The sequence below is a fragment of the Drosophila innubila genome (genome assembly GCF_004354385.1).
Source record: "Drosophila innubila isolate TH190305 chromosome 3R unlocalized genomic scaffold, UK_Dinn_1.0 2_E_3R, whole genome shotgun sequence".
Lineage (NCBI taxonomy): Eukaryota > Metazoa > Arthropoda > Insecta > Diptera > Drosophilidae > Drosophila > Drosophila innubila.
In genome coordinates this window covers 12,023,179-12,047,269 of record NW_022995380.1, presented here as the reverse complement: position 1 = coordinate 12,047,269, position 24,091 = coordinate 12,023,179, and the positions used below count along the sequence as shown (strand labels likewise).

At 36.5% G+C, this 24,091-nt stretch overlaps 4 protein-coding genes across 4 annotated transcripts; 3 read left to right on the top strand and 1 right to left on the bottom strand.

Annotated features, from left to right (window-relative positions):
* Positions 1–135: 135 nt before the first annotated feature.
* LOC117789592 (esterase B1-like) lies at positions 136–2,447 on the bottom strand. The gene is made up of 3 exons (XM_034628634.1): positions 2,304–2,447; positions 1,643–2,109; positions 136–1,439 (listed from the first exon to the last, which is right to left on the bottom strand). The coding sequence occupies exons 1-3, from the start codon at positions 2,348–2,350 to the stop codon at positions 259–261; spliced, it is 1,695 nt and encodes a 564-aa protein (XP_034484525.1). The 5' UTR covers positions 2,351–2,447; the 3' UTR covers positions 136–258.
* A 1,278-nt stretch (positions 2,448–3,725) lies between these two features.
* LOC117792638 lies at positions 3,726–10,976 on the top strand. The gene is made up of 9 exons (XM_034632851.1): positions 3,726–4,098; positions 4,158–5,063; positions 5,141–5,598; positions 6,752–6,856; positions 8,515–8,827; positions 8,887–9,037; positions 9,105–9,668; positions 9,726–9,889; positions 10,372–10,976. Exons 1-9 carry the CDS (start codon positions 3,754–3,756, stop codon positions 10,843–10,845), a joined length of 3,480 nt encoding a protein of 1,159 aa, XP_034488742.1. The 5' UTR covers positions 3,726–3,753; the 3' UTR covers positions 10,846–10,976.
* A 38-nt stretch (positions 10,977–11,014) lies between these two features.
* LOC117789598 (ubiquitin-conjugating enzyme E2-18 kDa) lies at positions 11,015–11,614 on the top strand. Its single transcript, XM_034628639.1, has one exon. The coding sequence runs from the start codon at positions 11,044–11,046 to the stop codon at positions 11,500–11,502; it is 459 nt and encodes a 152-aa protein (XP_034484530.1). The 5' UTR covers positions 11,015–11,043; the 3' UTR covers positions 11,503–11,614.
* Positions 11,615–13,308: 1,694 nt separating this feature from the next.
* LOC117789589 (esterase B1-like) lies at positions 13,309–21,049 on the top strand. The gene is made up of 4 exons (XM_034628631.1): positions 13,309–14,003; positions 17,779–18,091; positions 18,148–19,032; positions 20,295–21,049. The coding sequence occupies exons 1-4, from the start codon at positions 13,957–13,959 to the stop codon at positions 20,781–20,783; spliced, it is 1,734 nt and encodes a 577-aa protein (XP_034484522.1). The 5' UTR covers positions 13,309–13,956; the 3' UTR covers positions 20,784–21,049.
* Positions 21,050–24,091: the final 3,042 nt, after the last annotated feature.

Here is a 24,091-nt window from a genome sequence, read left to right as displayed (position 1 = left end):
TTCTTATTTCCGATTCGTAAAATTTTAAATATTATTATTATTATTATTTAATAGTATTGTCATAGTTAGACCACTGTCATTGTAGCAAGTAATTGGCATTCAATTAAAGATGTCTAAACGACAACTACAAATTTGTACGTTTAATTTTATACACTCGTCTGTACTTTATTCACGAAATTATCACACAAACTATCTAGAGAAATAATATTCATACAAATTCTTACAAAATATTGCCTTCCTTTTACCTTGTGGACCAAGTTAAAACAATTTTAATTTTTCATAAAAACTATCCCAGAGTTTCAGTTGTTCGGTATTGGGCATATCAATGAACTGAAGTTTTCTGCCAATGTTTAGGCACTTAAGAGGAGCCTTTGATTCAAGGGACTCCCATCTAACGGGCGCAATCTGGGCACAGTTGGGATTATCATGATTCGCAAATGATGTCCACATGCCAATCATGTTCTCGATAGTTCGGTATTCTGGAGAGGACTTGTCCAGTTTATTGGATGGAATATTGTAAAACATGTAGAACATATCATCGGCATGACAAACACCTCGTTCATGGCGACCACAGAGCAAAATGCGATAGTGATTGTAGGTAGGGGAATCAAAGTCAAAGCGATAGAGGTAGGTTGGTGTCCTTGGGGCATAGGCCAAACGGCCTTGAACAGTCCGATGTATACCATGCCAGAAATGCTTGTAAGAGAGCAGCTGTAAGCACTCTTTAAATTCCATTCGTCCCCTTGTGGCATCTTCGAAACTGTACAGCTTAAGTCGTCTTACATGCTCCTTGATTTGCGCTGCATTGGAAACATCACGCACCTCTAGTGGTATCAACGATTCAAAGTCGCTCAGTAAGTGTGCTGTATCCCTCAAAACATACTGATAGGAGAAGAGGCCCTCAAAGGAGGTACCACCAATGATAACCGGTATTTCATTGCCCCAGGCCGTAGACAGCGTCTCCAATGGAGGTTTGGAAATAACACAACTATCGCTGACATATGGTTCCACGACGGGTCCGAAAGGAAACAGGATATAGTCGCGCTTCTCCTCCTGACTCAATATGTTATTGCAACAGGCAATTTCTTTAGCCGAAGCACGCTGTAAAAATCGAAAGACCTCCTTCTCATTGTCGCTGCCTGAGTAGCCGAGTTGACAGGCAAACCGATGGGACCAATGGTGATCGGGCTCATTGGCCCAGGCACACAGCGACGATCCCGACATAAGTATGGCCTTGTGGAAGAGACCTCGGGTCTGTTCTGTCGTCATCATAATCTGCGTTGAAGCCGCTCCGGCACTCATTCCGATCAGAGTGATGTTGTTTGGATCGCCGTTGAAGTTGGAGATGTTTTCGTGTACCCAGCGTAGAGCTAACACCTGATCCTTGAGACCCGCATTTCCGGGCACATCCAAATCGCGATCTCGTAGACTAAGAAAGCCTGCGAAAAAAGAAAACACTCATTTTATTATAGTGCTCTTTTAATAATTATTAACTATTTTTAAAGTGAGTGACAGGCATGATATCATTATGGGGTTGTACTCTATGATTATGAAGTACTTATAATAATACTCCATTAAGCACGCAATCCGTCAAGTTGATGAAGAGAAGTATTAATTATTAAAATGAAACTCTAACACTCACCTAGAGCACCCACTCTGTAGTTGAATGTAACTAGAACAATGTCCTTCTTCATAAAGTAATCCGGACCATATACATCCCTGGTGGCTTCGCCAATCTGAAATCCTCCGCCATAGATATAAACGATAACAGGCAACGGCTTCTCAGACTTCAACTTCTTGGCGTACACATTAAGATAGAGGCAATCTTCGGAGCCCTCGACCACATGCAACAGAATATGCTGTTGCAAGGGCTTGGAACGTAAAAATGTGCAGTCCCTGACACCCTCCCAGGGCTGAGGTGGTTGTGGTGCTCGGAAGCGTAGCTCTCCCAATGGTGGCTTGGCATAGGGTATTCCCTCGAAGGCATAGTAGGTATCCTCGTCGTACACTATCTTTCGTTGCAGCCCTTTAACCTTTCCAGAATTTGTGCTGAGAATCGTCGTCAGTTTGGTGCCCAAATTGTACTGCACAATCTTGTGGGCGATGAGCCTGTGGTTCATTAATAATATAATTATATATTTATGATCTGTCAAATGGCCTGGCCGTATCTTATCGCACAGCTATACCCGGTGTTTTAAAATAGAATTCTAAACTATATTCTTTGGAATTTACGATTACTTATTAATAATCAAGTATTTAATCGGCTCATAAACCATTTGAAAAATAGAAATCTATCCACCTACTTGGCAGTCATCTTAAGCAGATCCGCAACACCCATTTGCACTTCCATGTTCGCTGCAGCAATGGGTATTACGTCTTTACGGGTACTCGTGAGTCAATTTCGTGATCGCAGCGAATTAACTTCCGCTTCTACCAATTGACAAGTTGCAACTGATCGTTCTACTAGAACCGGGCAATCAACGAGTACTCGTGCTCGCACTCATTATTGATGTACAGTGAATATTCGTCAAAATGAATACTATATAATTACAACTTTTAAGTACATATTAAAAGATAAAGATTAAATTAAGATGACCGCTTGGAAAAGTTTAATTGTTGTTGCCTTTCAGTCGATAAAAAACGCCGAGGTCTTCTAGGGCAATCTTTACTGTAGCAATGTAGATATTATAATCTTTGTAGCAACTCACAGTCTCTGTTGATGTTTTAATCACGAACGACAAAAACGAGTGCTTATCTCCATAGGCGACTCTCTTGTTCTTGTGGATGTTATTACTGCTGCTGTTTTAGTTGTAGTAGTTGTTCTTATTGAAAACCATATGGCAATGGGAGCATGAAAACTGTATTGATAGTGATTGCACTGGAGTGTTACTGAGAGCTTCACTCTTTATAGACAGCTGTTCGTGTTAATAACATTTAATGAGCCGCAGTACAAATTGGCACTGCTGTTGTTATTGTTATAATTGTTGTAAAAAAATTTAACTTTAAAGTGGATACTTATGTATGTGCGACCAGGTCAAAAGTTAAATATTACCTTAATTCATTTAAGCAAGTGGGCAAGAAGTACTTACATATTTAAATTCACTATCATCGTATGCCTTATAGTAATGAATAATTTGCAACAGCTTTAATTGTGTTCATAATATTGAAGACACAAATTAGTTAAAATAAAATAGAATTATTTTCTTAAAAATATTATTATTATTTTCAGCAATTTAATATAACATTAATTCTGTGGAAACTGCCATTTGGATGCTGTTAACAATTTGCTATAGTTCAACTTCTATCAATCGAACTGAATAATGTTAAACAATAAATGTAATTTACATGATAATACATTCCTAGCTTAGCAATTAAGTTTTTCCTATGAATGAATAAATGTTAATTGGTATGATTTGTAATAACTCTAACTAAATCTGATCGAGAGCATTTTAATACCCTATATTGCCAAAAGTTATCAGGATGATTTGACATTAAGTTTTATTTGACTTAAAAATTACCTGTACGAATTGAATGTGTAAGCTCATAAACAATATTTGGATTTTTTCATTGATTGGATAATTTTGTATTGGCCCAACTCGTTCTTGGCCAGACTCAATGCAATTTCTGCTTAAACAATATAAAAGGTAAATAAACGTTAGTCTGGCCCAGTAATATGATCCCCTGGGACGGATTTGAATTAACTTACCAAAGTTGCCTTTGCATGAGTTCGATTCACAATCATTCAGTAATGACATGTTGAAATTTGGCCGACAAAGCAAGAACAAAATTCTGCAGCTACTGGCTATCAAGTTGAACCACTCGAAATGCCCAGAGTCGAGGACTGTGAAGCTGCCGGTGGGCAAAGTGAAGGGCAAACATCAGACTGGTTATTGTGGCAATGAGTTCTATAGTTTTGAGGGCATTCCCTATGGCAAGCCACCCATAGGGGAACTGCGTTTTAGACCATCGCAGCCAGCTGATCCATGGAAGGAATTGGATTGCCAGCAGGAGCGGGATCCGCCCGTTCAATTCGATAGAGACACTGGCAGAGTGTTTGGCAACGAGGATTGTCTTCAATTGAATGTATATACCAAACACGTATGTTTCAAATATTCGAAAAAAAATTCGAATTTTATTTACTTGTGACACATTCACAGTTCGATACTGCAAAGGCGCCGCTGCCAGTAATAGTTTACTTTCATGGAGGAGGTTTTCGCAATAACGGGGCTATCCGCATGAAGTATGGCCCGGACTATCTGATGCGCGAGGATATAGTCTATGTGGTCTTTAGCTATCGTCTGTGCGTGTTGGGATTCCTCAGTCTTAGCAGTCCGGAGTTGAGGGTGCCCGGCAATGCAGGTTTGCATGACCAGCTACTGGCCCTCCGCTGGGTGAACAAGTATATTTCGCACTTCAATGGTGATCCGAAAAACATAACCATAATGGGAACCAGCGCCGGAGCTGCCTCGGTGCACTTCATGATGTGCCTGCCACAGGCATGTGGCCTATTCCATCGGGCCATTATGATGTCAGGCTCAATGATGAATCCCTGGGTAGATGTGCCGAATACAGAAACATTTGCTTATCGACTGGCCAAGTTCAAGGGCTACAAGGGAGCTGCTACTGACTCGGAAGTTTTCAAGTTTCTTTGCTCGCTTTCCGCTGAGGAATTGGTAAAGCATCATCTCTTCGGAGCTCAGGAACGCTGCTTTGGGCATTTGTATCCATTTGTGCCCACATTGGAGAGTCAGTCGAGCTCTAAGAATAATAATAATGGACTCCTCAAGCGCCCCTTCTTGCAAATGATGAAAGAGGCTTGGTCTGGACAGGTGCCCTTGCTGATAGGAGGCACCTCGTTCGAGGGATTAGTCATGTATCCCTATTGCAAGGTGAATAATGGACACATGATTGAACTGCTCATGCAACAGCCGGCTATGATCCTGCCCTATGATCTGTACCGCTGCCTTCCACAGGACGAGCGTGATGAACGTGCTGCAAAGCTGATTCGCTATCATTATGGACCTCGGAGTATTACCAAGTCAAATGTGATGCAGACTCTGGATGTGAGTAGAACACATACACACATACGATTACTGCTCAATGCTGATTTCAACATCAAACTACAATTTCTTTCTTTCAGCACTTCAGCTATAAACTATTTTGGCATGGCATTCATCGGGTGGTTATATCTCGGCTGACCTTTGCACAGGCTCCGACCTACATGTATCGTTTTGACTTTGACTCGCCCACCTCCAACTTGATGCGCCTTCATCTATGCGGGGATGATATCAAGCGGGGAGTTTGCCACGCCGATGAACTGGGTTATATGTTCCCAAGACAGGGTATTGAGTTTAGTACAGCTGGACAATGCACCGTCCATCGAATGATTGGAATTTTAACGGCTTTCGCTCGAACTGGTAATCCCAACTGTGCGGAAACCGACAAGGAGTTGTGGCCTCCGGTTGATCGAAAGGATCCATTCAAGGTAATGAATATCGGACAAAAACTAGAAGTTCAACCACAACCAGAAAAAGAGGGTATCAAAGTTTGGAATCAACTTTACAATGATGATGCTTGCTTGCTCTATGGTGGAAGATTTTAGAACTCTTTTAGGAATTTATTCACAAATTTTAATACTTTTGCATACAAATTTAATCCAATAGCTTGAATTTATAAAATATTAAACAAGGTGACTATTAAAATCGGGTTCTATTACGTAGGAAACTAGACTGCAGGCCCTTAGTTACAACGACAGAGCGACCATTTATTGAATTTTATGAACTGTTGCATTTATTCATTTGTATATAATTCAATATGCAAATTTTGTAATCAACTAGTTTACCTTGTCTGATATTTTTTTTTTTCAATTTTCAGCGTGTGTCTTAGTCTACAACTTTTTAATAATACTTGTGCAACTAACTTTTTTTATATTTAATATATTTGTAAAACATTTACATTTGAACATTTAAAAATTGTAATAGTATTCTTATTTAATCTTGATAATTTGTAATCTTATAACATACGTAAATATTTAAGAGGCAGAAATAATATTTCATTCCGTCACTGTTTCATTGTGAAGCTTTGTGCTTTAAGCTTTCCATTAAAGTTTGTGGTTGCCGCAAGCAACAACAACAAATCGTTATGTTTGTTTACATTTATCTGACCCACTGATCAGGGAGAGGGGTACACTCCAGTGTTCTATTCTTTCATACTTAACGACACTTGATTTTGTATTTGTTTATAAGCGCTGAAAAGTTGATTACAAAGCAGTTTGTGTTTGGTTATTGGTTAATCAATTGATTAATTATTCAGTCGCTTTAGGCGAGTCTACAAGTTGCCACTGCCATACTCAGTGGCGCCACACTCACAGCTCGCTGTGTTGACGGCCCACGTTTCTCCACTCTCCACTCTCCACGCTCCAATCTCCACGCTCTGCAACCTCAGAGTATCTATGATTATTTGTATCTGTATCTGCGCCGGCCGCTTTAGCGCGCACTTGAAATTCACTTTTTTGTTGTATGCGTATGATTATTTTGCTATTTTTTTATGCCGCCTTTTTTGTTGACTATTTTGTATTCTGTTATTTGCCTTATTCTACATAGTAAATACTTATATTTTATTTTATCTCTTCCCACTTGTTTCGCTTGCCATTTCGTTTGCCCGACTCGTCGACAATTGAACAAAAATATTTTTATTTCAGTTTCAGATTGGCGCTGTCGCGTTACAGTCCATACTATCGGTGAATTCAAAGTAAAGAGCCAAAGATCTCGTATTTCAGAAAATTATATTGTTGCCTCTTTGTTACCAAGATGAACAAGAATCTCGGCTTTGTGGAACGCATGCGCTGGCGTCTTAAGTGAGTGCTCAACTGTGACCACAATGGATCAATATTTATTTACTGTATCATATAGATTATTTAAGTGAAAATAACAAAATTATCTCCTACAACTTAATCATATATAATATATTCAATTAAGGCAGTAAAATTCTTTGTGTATGAGAAAAGTTTTATATTTCAATTCATTAATACGCATGACCTAAGTTACTGTTGGATCATTGCAATTTTTGTGATCTAATCAACAACTCGACTGTGACCAGTCATATATGTGAAATATGATGCCAACACCTTTACAAATACATGTACAGTAAAAAATACATGAAATGCTGTCATATCGGGTTTGTTTCGGAATGACTAAGAAATCAAAACAATATAAATGCATGTTCTTTATTATTGCTGAAATTCTTTGTGAATAAATTATGACAATTACAATTAATGATTGCTCAATATTTGTTGAAATTATTTTGTCACTCAAAGTTCTTTAAATCAAACTGTCATAGTTGATATAACGCACTTTGCCGCTCTTCAAAGTATATCAATAAAGTTTTTATGTTATCCATAAAAATGTCACATAATCCCTTAATTTATACCCCATCAGCATTTATATAATACGCTCACATACGTCGCCTATTTATCGCTTAATCAGTTTAATGAGAAACATATTTCGCATTAACGACCTTTCATTAATGCATAGTTTGTCATTATCGATGGGTATACAACATAAACATAATTTGCTTACATAGGCATATATTTGTATTAATATATTATTAAAGTCGTAACTTATACATGTTTATTTAGGCCTTTAAATTAAATATTGAGATAGTTACATCAATTTATAATTTTTCTCTGAATATGCGAACTGCGTTCAGTTTTAATAGAAATGTGACATGTGATATCAGCTTAATTCTATTATTATATAAAATTCGTATTTCTTTCTCTATATTTAAAAACCGAATGAACTTATAGTTTAGCTATCTAACGTACCACTATATATTTTGGTCGTTAAAAAACGTTACACATGCCATAATAAATTTATAATTCCCGTAGCTAGAGTATGCAGAGATTGAACTTAAATACATATACTGTTGACTGATTACTATACATACCTATATTTACATTGTTGTTTTGGTGCCCTTTCGCACAGATTCTTAGTTCACGGGGTGAGAGAAGGAGAGCGATAAGTGGCATAACTTTGACAATCATTGTGTAAATAGTCTTGCCTTTCTTATAGATGCTATTGGCTTATCTGTCGGCTCGCTTGTCTCATTGTGTTCGCTGATAGCCAAGATATACTATAAAAGGAACAAAGTTCAGTATGGAGTGCTTCAGATTTAAGAGCTGCTTTAAGTGTAAGAGAGAAATATGGGGAAACTGGGAACATGAGTGCATTGTAGCGTGACTGGATGACTCTGTGAATCTAAGTGTACATTTATCACTGACAGACGTGCCCAGTTAGGTGAATGCGGTCCATACTTTGTGACAATGCAATGAGCTAGCTCAGATCTGTGGCGGCGTCCAGCAGCATCAGCAGAATAATTTAAATTTATTGTGTTGCATGTCTGTCGGTGGAATATGGTTAATTAAAATAATTAGCATGCATTCAGGGCCGACAAAAGTATCATATTAACTAGGCCTCAGTATTGTTATGCTAATTTGGTGAATTTCACATTTTGCAGAACCATCGAGCATAAAATTCAACAATATCGTCAGACGACCAACGAGTCGGTCATTGCCGACACGGAATATGGCAAGGTGCGGGGTGTTAAGCGGCTATCCACTTACGACGTACCCTATTTTAGCTTTGAGGGTATACCCTATGCCCAGCCACCCATTGGAGAGTTACGTTTCAGGGCGCCCCAACGTCCGACGCCCTGGCAGGGCATCAGGAACTGCAGTCAGGCCAAGGAGATGGCGGTGCAGGTGCACTTCGTGTTTGACAAGATGGAGGGCGACGAGGATTGTCTCTACTTAAATGTGTACACCAACAATGTGAGTTGACTGTTGTCTATTGAGGCTACGCAGTGAACTGTACTCATCTTTTATGACAGCTAAGTCCTGCTAAGCCACGTCCTGTTATGGTCTGGATACACGGAGGAGGCTTTATAATAGGCGAAGCCAATCGAGAGCAGTACGGTCCAGATTATTTCATCAAAGAGGATGTCGTTTTGGTGACCATACAATATCGATTGGGTGCATTGGGTAGGCAAAGAGTCTTTCGAAGAGATATCGAAGATATCAACTCATTTCTCGCTTTATTTTCAAATAGGATTCCTCAGCTTGAAGACGCCTGGCTTGAATGTGCCTGGCAATGCGGGTCTGAAGGATCAGGTGCTGGCTCTCAAGTGGATCAAGAACAACTGCGCCAGTTTCGGCGGTGATCCCGACTGCATTACGGTATTTGGACAGAGTGCTGGCAGTGCCTCCACGCACTACATGATGCTGACCGATCAGACGCAGGGTCTCTTCCATCGCGGCATTCTGCAGTCTGGCAGCGCTATCGCCCCCTGGGCATACAATGGGGATATAACACATCGGGCTTACAGAATTGCACAGCTGGCAGGCTACAAGGGTGAAGATAATGATAAGGATGTGCTGCAATTCTTGCAGAATGTCAAGGCCAGGGATCTATTACGCGTGGAGGAGCTTGTGCTTACGCCGGAAGAGCGCGCCAATAAGATAATGTTCGCCTTTGGACCGGCCTTGGAACCGTATGCAACGCCAGAATGTGTGGTGACTAAGCCCCCGCGAGAGATGATGAAGACCGCCTGGGGTAACTCCATTCCCATGATGATTGGCAACACCTCCTATGAGGGGCTAATGTGGGTGCCAGGTGGGTGCCTTGCAAATTTCCAAAGTGCTACAAATTCAAGGAATTGTATTCTTTCAGAGGTCAAATTAATGCCACAGGTGGTACAGCAGCTAGACGCACCTACGCCATTTGTACCACGTGAGCTGGCAGATGTCAACAAGGAGAAAATTGCCAACTGGGCTGAGAAGATACGGAATGCTCATGTAACGGGCGAGAAGGCATCTGCGGATAACTACATGGATGTGAGTTGTGTTATGAGTCGAAAGGACTTCCTTTAAAGTTATTACTTTCCTGATTTCATATAGATTTAGCTTGCTAATTAAATAATATTTAGTTGTATTTAAATTTATAGAAGCTTACATTGATATTACCAAGAATTATCACAGAAGAAGAAGAATTTGAATTGCTTATTACAACTAAAATTCGAGTTGAGTTTGGCGATTCAGATAGTATCGTTCTTCTAAAAGTCTTCTTTTAAGACACTTAATACCAGGGTTTGGTATGAACTAAAAGAATATATAAATTTTAGTTTTGTTTGTAAATGGATTTGGATTTGGAAATAAACGAAGACGTATTTTTTCTGTGAAATTTATTAAATGCTCATTCTTCGGTTCTATTAAGGTTAGAATGAGTCGAATATTAAAAATAATTATTGTGCTCTATAACTAATGGAAAAATCTCAAAAAAAAACTTTAATTTTGTTTTGTTTTCCGTTCATTTGCAGATATGCTCCATGGTCTACTTTATTTTTCCAGCTCTGCGTGTGGTGCGTTCTCGACATGCATATGCCGCTGGCTCTCCCGTATACTTTTATCGCTATGATTTTGACTCGGAAGAGCTGCTCTATCCGTATCGCCTGATGCGCTTTGGGCGTGGCGTCAAGGGCGTCAGTCATTCCGATGATTTGACCTATCAGTTTAGCAGCCTTCTGGGCCGTCGAATGCCCAAGGAGAGTCGGGAATATCGGAACATTGAACGAACTATCGGCATCTGGACGCAGTTTGCGGCCACCGGCAATCCTTACAGCTCGGAGATCAACGGCATGGATATGATAAGTTGGGATCCAGTGCGAAAAACCGATGAATCTATCAAATGTCTGAATATAAGTGATGAGCTAAGATTTATTGAGTTACCCGAATGGTCAAAGGTGAAAATCTGGGAAAGCCTTTATGATGATAATAGGAATCTGCTTTTTTAAGAATATAATTTTCAATTTAATTTGTACATAAAATCATAATTTGTAATAAAATCAATTTGGTGGCTATTTTATAGTTTTGTGAAAATATGTTTAAGCACAAAATAGGCTTATTAAATATATTCAATAATACCTAAATTTATCTGTGCTTAAAAATTAAACAGCAAAAAAACCAAAAAAAAAAAAAAACATAAACAAAAAATGTCTGCCTCACGTCGTTTGAGTCGCGAGCTGAGTGATATTGTTGCTGCCAATTCGAAGATCCTGCGAAACATTGAAGCCTCCGACGAGTCGTTGCTTCTATGGACAGGACTTTTGGTACCAGAAAAAGCGCCCTATAACAAGGGCGCCTTTCGAATTGAAATTAGCTTTCCGACTCAGTATCCCTTTATGCCGCCAAAGGTACTCTTCAAGACGCAAATCTATCATCCCAATGTCGATGAGAAAGGCGAGGTTTGCCTGTCAATCATCACTGCCGACAACTGGAAACCAACCACACGAGCCGACCAGGTTCTTCAGTCTCTGATTGACATTGTGCATAGTCCTCAGCCCGAGCATCCCTTACGCTCTGATCTTGCCGAGGAGTTTGTCAAGGATAACAAAAAGTTCATGAAAACAGCAGAGGAGTTCACCAAAAAGAATGCTGAAAAGCGTCCCTAACAAAAAAAAAAAAATGTATTTAATTCTTTAAAAGGGTATGACAGACAGACCGGGCTGCACATTATTTGTTAATCCAAAATTTTACATAAAGAAATGTTTATAAAACGATTTACTTGTTGGATTGCCAATAATTTCAATTAAACTGCTTTCTATTGGTTAGTATAGTCGTCACAAATTCTGGCACCTATCGACTCAAATGCTGCTTTAAAATGCAGTCTTTCATCTGGCTATTTATTTAAAGACCAATTACTGCCTAATTATCGGAATTTAGCATGGACTAGATGTAACGCTTATAGCAGGAATAGTTAATTCTGTCCATTTGTATTTTTGTATAATTCTTTAACATTATTGTTTATTTGATTTTAATATACAATCATTATAGAATGATGTGTCAATTATTAATAATACAAATTAGTTAGTCCGTTAAACAAAGTAGTTGTCACAGTCAAAAGGCGTATCATTTTCAAGTTGTAATTTTTGAATGGAAAAGAATAAATAAGCTGCAATTATTTTATTTTAACAAATCTCCATAAAAATATTATTAATATGTAAATTACGGCTCATCATCAAAATCAAAAATGATTATTGATAATATCATGGCAATAAACGCAGTATTCGCAAACAAACATTAACAATAGTACTATTTGATTACAAGGTAAGAGAGCATTAAATTATTATTAAATAAATACTTAAAAGGTTTAAACTTAACGGAATATGAATAATATTTTTACCTTTACAATATTATTATACACATTATCAATCACCATTGTCATGCTAGGAATTCTTGTAAATCATCTGATTGCAATGAAACTACCGTTTTAATTACCGTAATTACCTCAGCTAATGTCATGTCATATTTCTGTTCTATACTCAAAGATTATCGTCGCTCATGTAACATCGCGAGTTGAGTGGAAATTGTCATAAATAAAATGAATTGAGTGTGCTTTTCATTACACAACACAAACTCTGGAATAAAAATCAGTTCTTAATGATGTTGATGAAAGTCATTTTCTATAAGGACTTTTGTCTTCTTGCGATATTAAACTGCAAACGATATTAAATTTTTATTCTGTCAGCTTTATAATAAAATCAATTTAATTGACAATACTGCAATTTTGATAGTATTTTGAAATAGCTCAAAAGCATCTCGAGCATTTCGAGCTATAAACTTGTCGCAAACTGTTGATTAACATTCCCCGAAAACAAAGCAAAGGACAATATAAAACACACGTTACACATACGCCATGTGTGACAGTATAAAAAGTGCAATTTAAGCACACAAAATACAAAAATAAAATCAACAAAAGAATTTCAAACCTAAAGTCAAACACAGCAAACAAACAACAACAAGTGACTAGCTGCAACAAAAGCAGCAGCAAGAGCAGCAGTTGAAACTATTTTGTATACATGTGTATGTGCACATGCTATAAACAATAAACAAAGGCAACAACAAAAACGATAACGTTTAAACAAAACAACGGCGCCCAGCACAGGCAGCAAGCAAACTCACTCGAGCAGACAATGCCATGGGCATTTGAGTGCGAAACATGGCAGTCTACACACACAAACAGGCACACACACATTCACACACACACATAGAGATGTAAACGAATACACGAACACAGCTAGAACATCACTCATACGCCAGCGAGACCCGTAAAGAGTAAATGAGTGGAAACCCCAACAGCAACAGTAGCTCGCATGTAAATTTCAGTGTGTGTGTGTATATATATTTGGCTGTGTGTGTGTGTGTGTACTTAGAGTGCCCATACGGCAGTCCGAGCGGCGAGCGTCAATCGTCGACCGTAGACCGCAGACCGTAGACCGTTGACGACCACTAAACTTAGCCGGCGCCTACTTCACACACTCAGTAGACGAGCAACGGCTGAGAATAACGCATCAAGTCAATGCTCCAAAGCCGGCGTTTTAATAACTAAATAAAGCAACGCTTTCAATTAAATAGAATAGAGCAACGCCAATGCAACGCACTCCTATTGCCGGCAACAAGTGGAACGAGTTGAGTTTTAGTGATCGTTATGTGCTGTCTGAAAATAATACAGTTTAAATGAAACCAAATAATTATTTCATATTAACCAACAAATGCATAAACGAAATAGTTTAAGAGTAGGAAAAAATACATATAAAAAATCAATCAAAACTGTTGCAAGCCCAGAATAAAAGGTTTCAAAGGGCAAGTGGCACATTTTGAGTTGCGCATACGCCGCGTGGGCGATATATTTTTTTGTATACTTGCCACTTGAAAAAGTGGCCTTGTTGTGTGTTTATTTTTACTGGGATTTCAAGAAACTCGCAAATCGTGCTTTATCAGTATTTGTGTTTATTCAAAATATTGTGTGTTTGTGTGTCTCATCTTGACGATTGTGCAACTTATTATTGCCAAGGGGCAAGGAATCAAATTGCGTTTGTTTTGCGGTAGCTTGGAACCATTTGAAGATGTCATTTGATATTGCAATTGCCGATCAGATGCGCATTGCATTAAAGTAAGTGCTATTTTAATTAAATTAATTAATTTGAAAAATTTATTAAAATATACTAAACATATTGGTTAAATTTTTGTATCAATGTGTGTGTTTTTTTTTTATACAATTGTCTTTAATTAATTTAAGTCAATACCATGTTATTTATTCGTTTTTATTATATAACTACTTGACGACAGTTTGGAAAAATTTTCAAAATTATTGCCTATTTTAAATATAGCTGTAAATATTCTATATGATTTAACTAAATACTAGTCTTTTAATCTGATAAGAATTCTAGTTTATATCTTTTTAAAATTAAACCTCTACTATTTATTAAAATTTCTACAGTAAGTTTTACTTTAAATGGAGGTTGAGCTTGCATAGATTGCAATTAAAAATTCTACATTAAGTTTTTCTTTTAATGTAGGTTGAGCTTGCATAGATTGCAATTAGAAATAAAAATTGAAGGCATAGTCAATGCTGCGCATTTGAACTATTTGACACTTGCTATCGATTCCCAAACAAAATGCTTCAATGAGCAATCTTGCAATCTTGATGGGTAGGTTAAAGGTTGATTGAACCTGCCCTCGTTGTGTGGCGCTTATCGCAGCGACTTGGAAATCAAAGTAATATTAAGTAAGTATTTTATTATAGCAGATACGTCAGAGCCAAGTCTCAGAGTCCCTGTTCTTATCATCAGATGCTGAGATGCTATTTATTCCTGAGAATCCGGTTCACTTTTCAGCTTGAGGTCTCATAATAAGCTACAGATTGCATCCGTGTTGTCTGCCCTGTTCTCTCACCTTTTTTTCTGTCTGGATTTTCTGTCTGTACTTGGACCTTTACCCGTTTAGTCACAATTATTTCCATAAATAACGCTTGTCTGTGGTTTTTTAAAGACTTATGTTCATTTGCTCGTTATCAGCCTAAGCGTTTGTTTTCTGTCTAATATGAAATCTAAAGTATCAATATCAAATGAGCTGATAAGATTTACACCAGCGGACTACTGAATTCGTGTGACATTATCGACATTAGGTAAAACAATGCGTTTAATTTTTTTTATGTTTTCATATGCGTCATTCTTGTTTTATGCTTTTAGAGCTGCACTGCATAAATCATGTGTTTACCTAGCTTACCACATGACACCGTCAATTTCATTATCGCCTGAAACTTGCGCCAATTAATGTGAAATTGCCTCTAGTCGGGCAATGTCAAGATCAAAATTTTATATTGCGACTTTTAATATCACTATAATATCACGTTTTGGGCCATTTAAACCGACAATTCTGCAAATGTCAAGGCAAACAATTTATATTGTAAATAAAAAAATTTGCAAGTTATGCTAAAGCTGCGACAAAGCCAACTCGAAGTGACAACGAAATGTTTGCTTAAAACTGGTCTTCTGTTTATTTTACGACAAATGCTCATACGAGTTTTGGTTTTAAAAGACTGAAACTTTGATGTAATCTTAGGCATAAACAATGCAAAAAAGTTCGTTAAAATAACAGTAACGACAATATTTCTCTATTATTTTAATCAACAAAGTCAAATGGGTAATTTAGTTGTATTTGATATTAGTTTATTATATCCAGAAATTTCTTTTAATATCCGAAATCTATCAATGGCTGCTTAAATTTCATTTCCATTTACACTTCGATGCACGATTTTGATAAATTGAAAATTTTAAATATTTTGGCAGGCAAAATGAAATGCGCTTAACCGAAATGTCATTGACCTGAATCGATGATGATGATGAAGCTGATATATTGGAATATTGATTGATTTTCGTTAGCTTTGCATTGGAATTGTACAAAATAATTTATACTCTTAGCACTTAAATTACTCTAGAATTGTATTTTCCAATTTCGACACATTTATAAGCAGAAATGCAAAAAAATGTAGCACTAAATGAGTTATAAGATTCACGTAAATTGTTGTAACGTTTAGAAGCGCACAATATGCATATTGGGAAAATTAAGTTAATGTAGACATTTATGAGTGTTGATGTCGAATATTTTTGTTTGAATTTATCGGATCATTCACTCGATGGAAAACTATAATGGAATGAGTAATTTTAGAAAATCCATTCGACGTTATAATATGTTGACTTTATTAGTAGTTGAAATCAGTTTCAAAATATAAGTCTTAATTAAGAATCATAAACTAGGTCACTTTGATCATGGGCTTCGATAAATTATAATCTCTATCTGAGTTTTGAATGCGTATTATGCTTAGAAATAATTAATTTGCAGCCAACTTTAAATAAGTATTAAGTGTTGTGCAAGGCTAAGAAACTTAAAAGCTTCCCTTAATTTGTCTTTTATTTTAAATGTTATCTGTAACTTTATTCTTTTATCTATAATCATAATAGAATTTGGCACAAACAAAGAATTCACAGATTTAACTACTTGTTTGGGACAATCTCTTAGTCTTCCGCTTTTTTGATGTTTGTATTTATAATTAACATACTGTAAATTATTTATGTAGGCAGTTTCGTATGCAAAGTCAATGTCGAATATGTTTATTTCAATGTTTGTCTTTCTTGTGGTTTCATTGAGCATACAAATTGCTTCTCATTGGATGCGATAGACCCAGAAACAGATGCGGCCTGGTTTTATTTATGTATTGCGTATTAAGTGCGACTTGATTATTTTATTATTTCAACAAATTGAACACGATCTCGCTCAAAAAACTGTCTATTGCAGGAACCAGTTTTACGTTTAACTAACTTCATTTTTTAAACTTTTAGATATTTATTCTTATATAAGGAACTGCAGCTATCTCGCTGTACATCAACTTGTCGAATCTAAGCTTACAATTAACACCTTACAATATATAAGTATAACTCACAAGGCATTCACAGACTAGAAATCCCTCAAGGTTGCATTCACTTGCAAACGAGACGAAAATGCCAGCTGCTAATTAATTGCTACTCGTAGTACGCTCAGTACATATTTCCGATGATTTGCAGTCATATAAATGTTCTGTGGGATCGAGTGCTTTCGTTTTTATACATATACCCATATTTGAAATCTATATTGACGGCGACCCGGTCTGTTGTGGATCGACTCACGCATCGTATAACTCGCGCGTTTCCAATGGAAACGCACTTGAAATTTCAAATGGGGCAGCGCCGAACGAGTCTATCTATTATTTATACACGATATACCCTGTTCTACGAGCAGGTCTTGCTAGACTTAGTGCCATCGTAGCGAATTGATAATAGTACTAATTAAATTATCTGACAATGGTTATCTTAAATTATCAAGCTCCAATTATCCGTTTGTTAACAGATAATGATACTACAGTCAAGCTATCCTAGCATTAACTATTATTTTCTTTTCTCCAAATTTATATTGTCCCACGTGTCCTAGTAATCATGATCTCGTGATTGCTAGCAATTTATAGTTTCCTCTTTTTTATTGATTAATGGATAAGTTTCCTTTATTTTCAGTTTTAATCGGAAATAGTCAAAAAAGTACAGCATTTTCCAGATAACGATTAATAAGAGAACTGAGAGCTCTACAGTTACGGAAAAAATAGTTTAGTATAGTTTTCTCTCAATTCATAGGATATCCCTCGGTCAGTTAATAATTTTAAGTATCTGCTTTGCAATTTGTTTTGTTTACTTAATGAACAAAATTATTGCGAGTGGCACGCCCAAAAGCAAAGGAATTGTTTACAAACAAAAAGTCAAAATGTTTATCCAAACACTTGGCACTCGATTTGCTTTAAGTGCACTCACCTGTCCGACTTCAAATGCATTAAAATTTTCAACTGCTCTTTCTCATTTCAGCTATGTCAAGTTCAAGACAAAACAGCAGCGTTTGCGAAGCAATGACAAGGTCATTGCGGATACGATTTATGGAAAGGTGAAGGGGGTTAAATGGCGTTCCATCTATGGCAATAACTACTACAGCTTTGAGGGAATACCCTTTGCCAAGCCGCCAGTGGGGGAGCTTCGTTTTAAGGCGCCTGTCGAACCGGATTGTTGGACGGAAGTCAAACGTTGCACACGAGAACGCTCCAAGCCCTGTCAGGTGAATCTTGTGCTGAAGCAAGTACAGGGTAGCGAAGATTGCCTATATCTCAATGTGTACAGTAGAGAGGTAAGTTGAGTATTTAAACTTGAAAACTTCTCTCAACTATTAATATCATTGATTAGCTGCATCCGCAAAAGCCGTTGCCCGTGCTGGTCTGGATTTATGGCGGAGGATTTCAAATGGGCGAAGCCTCCCGAGATCTTTATAGTCCGGATTATTTCATGATGGAGCATGTGGTGCTGGTAACCATCTCATATCGTCTGGGTGTGCTGGGATTTCTCACACTGGACGATGATCAGCTCGACGTTCCTGGAAATGCTGGTCTCAAGGATCAGGTGCTGGCTCTGCGCTGGGTCAAGCGTAACTGTCACTTCTTTGGCGGCGATCCGGACAACATAACAGTGTTTGGTGAGAGTGCCGGAGGTGCGTCCACGCATTACATGATGATCACGGAGCAAACCCGCAATCTCTTTCACAAGGCTGTGCTCATGTCAGGCTCCGCCTTGTCGCCCTGGTCCATCACTCCCAAATACAACTGGGCATTTCGCTTGGCTCAGGCAACGGGCTACACGGGAGAGCTCAACGATCGCAAGATTCTCAATCATCTGCGACACACGAAGGCCAGCAGCATGCTGCGAATGGCCGAGGATATTATCACAATGGAGGAGCGTCATCAGCGCAAGGTCATGTTCTGTTTTGCGCCCACCGTCGAGCCTTATGAGTCGTCACATTGTGTGATACCCAGACCTCCACTTGAAATGATGCGCAACTGTTGGGGCAATGACATTCCCATGGTCGTTGGTGGCAACTCTTTCGAGGGCCTGCTCGTCTTTCCTGAGGTACGCAAATGGCCGGAACTGCTCTGCGAACTGGGCGATTGTGAGTATCTCTCGCCCGAGGATGCCGGCTTGGATGCGGATCAACGTCGTGCCTTTGGCAAGCAACTTAAGGCCGCCTTCTTTGGCGACAAAGAGCCCGGCCAAAAGACAATTCTCGAATACAGTGATGTAAGTAAACGATTTGAAAAATAATTGTGATAAAGAGATGGATAAGAAAAGTAAGAGAGAGCTATATGCTAAAGTTAATAGTAAATATCTTGATTTGAGCAGCAGCATGTACTTTAATTATTTCTATTCAAAATACAAGTATTACAAATAAAAATGACAAATTTAATACATGATTATTTTAAGTAAAATTAAAACATTACAATTCTTTTGCATACATATACAGAAGTTAATGGTAAATATCTTGATTTGAGCAGCAGCATGTACTCTAATTATTTCTATTAAAAATAAAAGTATAACAAATAAAAATGACAAATTTAATACATGATTATTTTAAGTAAAATTAAAACATTACAAATCTTTTGCATACATATACAGAAGTTAATGGTAAATATCTTGATTTGAGCAGCAGAATGTACTTTAATTATTTATATTAAAAATACAAGTAATACAAATAAAAATGACAAATTTAATACATGATTTTTATAAGTAAAAGTACAGAAGTTAATAGTAAATATCTTAATTTGAGCAGCAGCATGTACTTTAATTATTTCTATTAAAAATACAAGAATTACAAATAAAAATGACAAAATTAATACATGATTATTTTAAGTAAAAATAACACATTACAAATCTTTTGCATACATATACCGAAGTTAATGGTAAATATCTTGATTTGAGCAGCAGCATGTACTTTAATTATTTCTATTAAAAATACAAGTATTACAAAAAAAAAATGACAAATTTAATACATGATTATTTTAAGTAAAAATAACACATTACAAATCTTTTGCATACATATACAAAAGTTAATGGTAAATATCTTGATTTGAGCAGAAGCATGTACTTTAATTGTTTCTATTAAAAATACAAGTATTACAAATCAAAATTACAAATTTAATACATGATTATTTTAAGTAAAATTAAAACATTACAAATCTTTTGCATACATATACCGAAGTTAATGGTAAATATCTTGATTTGAGCAGCAGCATGTACTTTAATTATTTCTATTAAAAATACAAGTATTACAAAAAAAAAAATGACAAATTTAATACATGATTATTTTAAGTAAAAATAACACATTACAAATCTTTTGCATACATATACAAAAGTTAATGGTAAATATCTTGATTTGAGCAGAAGCATGTACTTTAATTATTTCTATTAAAAATACAAGTATTACAAATAAAAATGACAAATTGAATACATGATTATTTTAAGTAAAATTAAAACATTACAAATCTTTTGCTTCTACTTTTCAGCTCTGCTCGTATAAATACTTCTGGCATGGCATTCATCGCACACTACTCTCGAGAAGTCTCAACGCGCCCAAGGCACCGACATTCCTCTATCGCTTTGACTTCGATTCGAAGCACTTTAACATTATGCGGATTATAACTTGTGGTCGCAAGGTGCGCGGAACGTGTCATGCCGATGATTTATCCTATTTGTTCTACAATGGGGCTGCTAAAAAGCTAAAGCGACGCACGGCTGAGTTTAAAACCATACGACGTTTGGTCTCCATGCTGGTGCAGTTTGCCGCATCCGGTGATCCCAGCATACCTATGGTCGCACACGAGGAACAAGTCGAGGCACAGACAGAAACACAAGCATGGCTGCCCATATCCCAGCAGGATGCGGTGTTCAAGTGCTTGAATATTTCACATGATGTCCAGGTGATTGATTTGCCGGAGGCCGATAAGCTGAAACTCTGGGACAGCATGTACGCTGACAAGCGATTATTGTATTAGTTATGTGTATGCCTTAGCTACATATTAGTTTATTAGTTAGCATATTTTACTACAAATATACATATATTCCCCGCCTCAAGCTGGCCTTAAATGCACATCCCGAATGTAAATCTGTTTGTGCTCTGCATCAAGTGTACACATGTAAATAGGAATTTTTATAGCCTAGCTATTAAATATAAAGAAAAACACTGGCAAACACACTCTCCCACACACATGATTAAGTAAATAACAGCATACGTTTTTTATGAAGGCCTTTGGCTATTAAAGCGTCTGTTTGAATTGTTATCAAATGGCAATGTGTAAATATCTCCGGATTCAATAGAAGTCAAGTTAAATATAATCAATAATTTAACATTTTTTATAGCATGTTGAAAAATGTAAGCAGATCTTAATATCGTTTATTAAAAAGAAACTTTAAATATAATATATTTACGTTATAAGATCTAAATAGTATAGTATAAATAAAAAACATAAAAAAAAAAATATATATATATACATATACATATGAATTCTCTATTTATATAGAAAGATTGGGCTTAGATGTATACACACAATTATAGAACCAATTGAAAACCAACCCGTAAAGCATGCAGCGCTTTATTATATTAAAAATTCATAAAATTCCCAGACATGAATACTCAAACACATGCACACACAAACACACTAGAATGAATTTCAGAATTTATAAAAAGTATTTCTTAGAGCAGAGCGACTTTCGTATGCCCTCACAAATATTCAAGACATATAACTATAGCTTTATAAATTGTTTAAAAAAATGAAAGAAATGATATAGTTAGCATTTCCTTAAGTCTAGCCACTTAAAGATTCTGAAATTTTTTTTTGCCTTTGAACATTTCATTGTTTGGTCTTTCTTAGTGTTTCATATAAACAAATATATGTTTGACAACTTAAAAAGTTGCCTTTTCTGGCTTACACAAATTTGAAAGGTCTTATTAATGGTAATTAACAACTTACAAGTGCTTTACATTCATCATTCCTGGGACTTTCACACACAACAATGTCATTGACCTATTTCCCTTGTACTTGAGCTGTAAAATTGGAATTATTATTTACTTACTAATTTCTTAAAATGCATTTAAATGTTGTGTTGTCGGCTGAGCATCTTTTAGGCGCACATTAAATTCAGTGCTGTGATTTACAGATGCAGCCTGAAAGTAGGCAATGTTTGTGGTTTACTTCGCTCATTAGAGTAATTTCAAATTACGAAGAGATGTTTTTAAAAAATCCAGTTATATTTGATCAAAGAGATACTATTATTAAATTTGACATTAATTTCTAATCATTTTATATAGCTATCGAACCTGGTATATAGACTTTGGAAAAATTAGTCTTACCGAATAAATAAAATATGACTGTATCTAAATTATAAAAAGTGAACGTAAAATGCAATTGACGTCATGAGAAAATAATCTAAAAACTTAATAAAAAGTTTTTAAAGGAATGTGATCGAATTGTAAACTTAATCTAATGAAGTGCATCTGAATATTCGACTGTTAACTTTTAAAAGAAATTCAAGATTATAGTTTTAAATTCAATTTGTATGTACAATTTAAATCTAAACCGTTCTTCAAAAGTTTCCTGATTTAATATATATGCACATACATTTGTATTTGTAAAATGAAAATTTATTTACACAAAGATAATATCTCTATGCTTTGCTATCAATCGTGCAAACATAAATCATAATTATGCCTACGTTTCTAACAAGCTGCTTACCACCGGAGCTTTAATATATTTGTATGACTTTAAACAATATTATTACAACTACTTAAAGCGTTGAATACTTTGGTTTTGGTTTTTACCCTTATCTACACCCACCTTATTTGAGTGAGCTAAGCAGTCGTGCGTATGGCTTTAACTATGTCAAAACATGCTGAATTTTTAAAATTGCACACAATAGTTTTTTTTATGTCACTTAGAAGGGCTTTGTGGAGGATGGGCAAATTACAGGCGAACATTTTGAATGGAAACTTCTTTACATCCCTCTCATTTGCTGTGGCGCCACTGGCAACGGCAATGAGGACGACTATAAGAATCAGGACGAGCCACGTTACCCATGTGCGCTATAATCGAGTCACGGAATGTCTGAGAAAAAGTCACGCGAGATTGTTGAACTGTCTGAAAATTATGACTCTAGGGGTTGGCTATTGCATTATGTGGGGGCGTGCCGAGTATCCTCATGATTTGATTTTGAAAATTCATAGCACAAAAGATTTCATTCCCGACCCCGTATTGCCGTATTGTGTTTAGATGTACATAACATAACTTGTTAGTTAATCAGAAACAGCTCGACACATGGAGTAAATTGTCATACAAATTTCTAAAAATATCTAAGATGCTGTACTTATTAGAAGGGAATTTGATTTTTAATTAGAAAGCACATCTGAGTCAATTATAGAGAACGCCAAGAGATTGTAAATCCCAATTTACAGTAATGGAAATATATAAGAGCTTTTCTGATTCATTTTCATTTCAGTTTTAAATAATCTTTCTGTCATAATTCGCATTCGATATTCCAGAGAATATTTGTTAACTACAGACAAGAGATAAATATTAAATTGTTTACTTAACTGTAAGGGTGCAAAGTTCAAACAGACAAATTCATGAGATTTATACATGAGTCTAGTGTTGACTTTGATACATATGGTAACATATGGTAACGATCAGGCACACAAAAACGAAATTCAAATATCAAATCAAAGCGAATGGAGAACTTTAATTTTATTAATCAAAATCATTTAAAAGCTAACAATGTGCAAATTGAGCTGACAACTGAGCCAGAAATAGACGCAAATTTCAATTGATTTAAATGAATTAGAGGCAAAAAACGTGCCGAATGCCTGAGCACGAGATCGCACAGAGAGAGAGAGAGAATGAGAGAGAGAGAGGGAGAAAGAGAGCAACTTAGTTCGGTTAAGCTGATGCTCTTGAAAGCTCTCTGAGCCACAGCTGAAAAACACATGAATGAGCATAAGACACGAGCGTTTATGCTAGAAAAGAGCGTTGTTCAAGGTCATTAAGTCAATGTGCTAATAAAATGAAAACAATGAGATAGAGGGATGAGGATTTATATGTATATACTTATGTATCTGTATCTTCGAAACTGAGAGAGGGGACATTTTTTGACACATTGTTTGAATTAAGTTTAACAAACATTGCGTGTGGAGGGAATATTCAGTGATTTTTCGATTAAAGGCGCTCTTAATTGCGTGCCTAGGATTAGTAACCAACTAACGGTAACTGGCTATAACTAGCAATAATTGCCTGGTCAAAGCAATCAACTGACC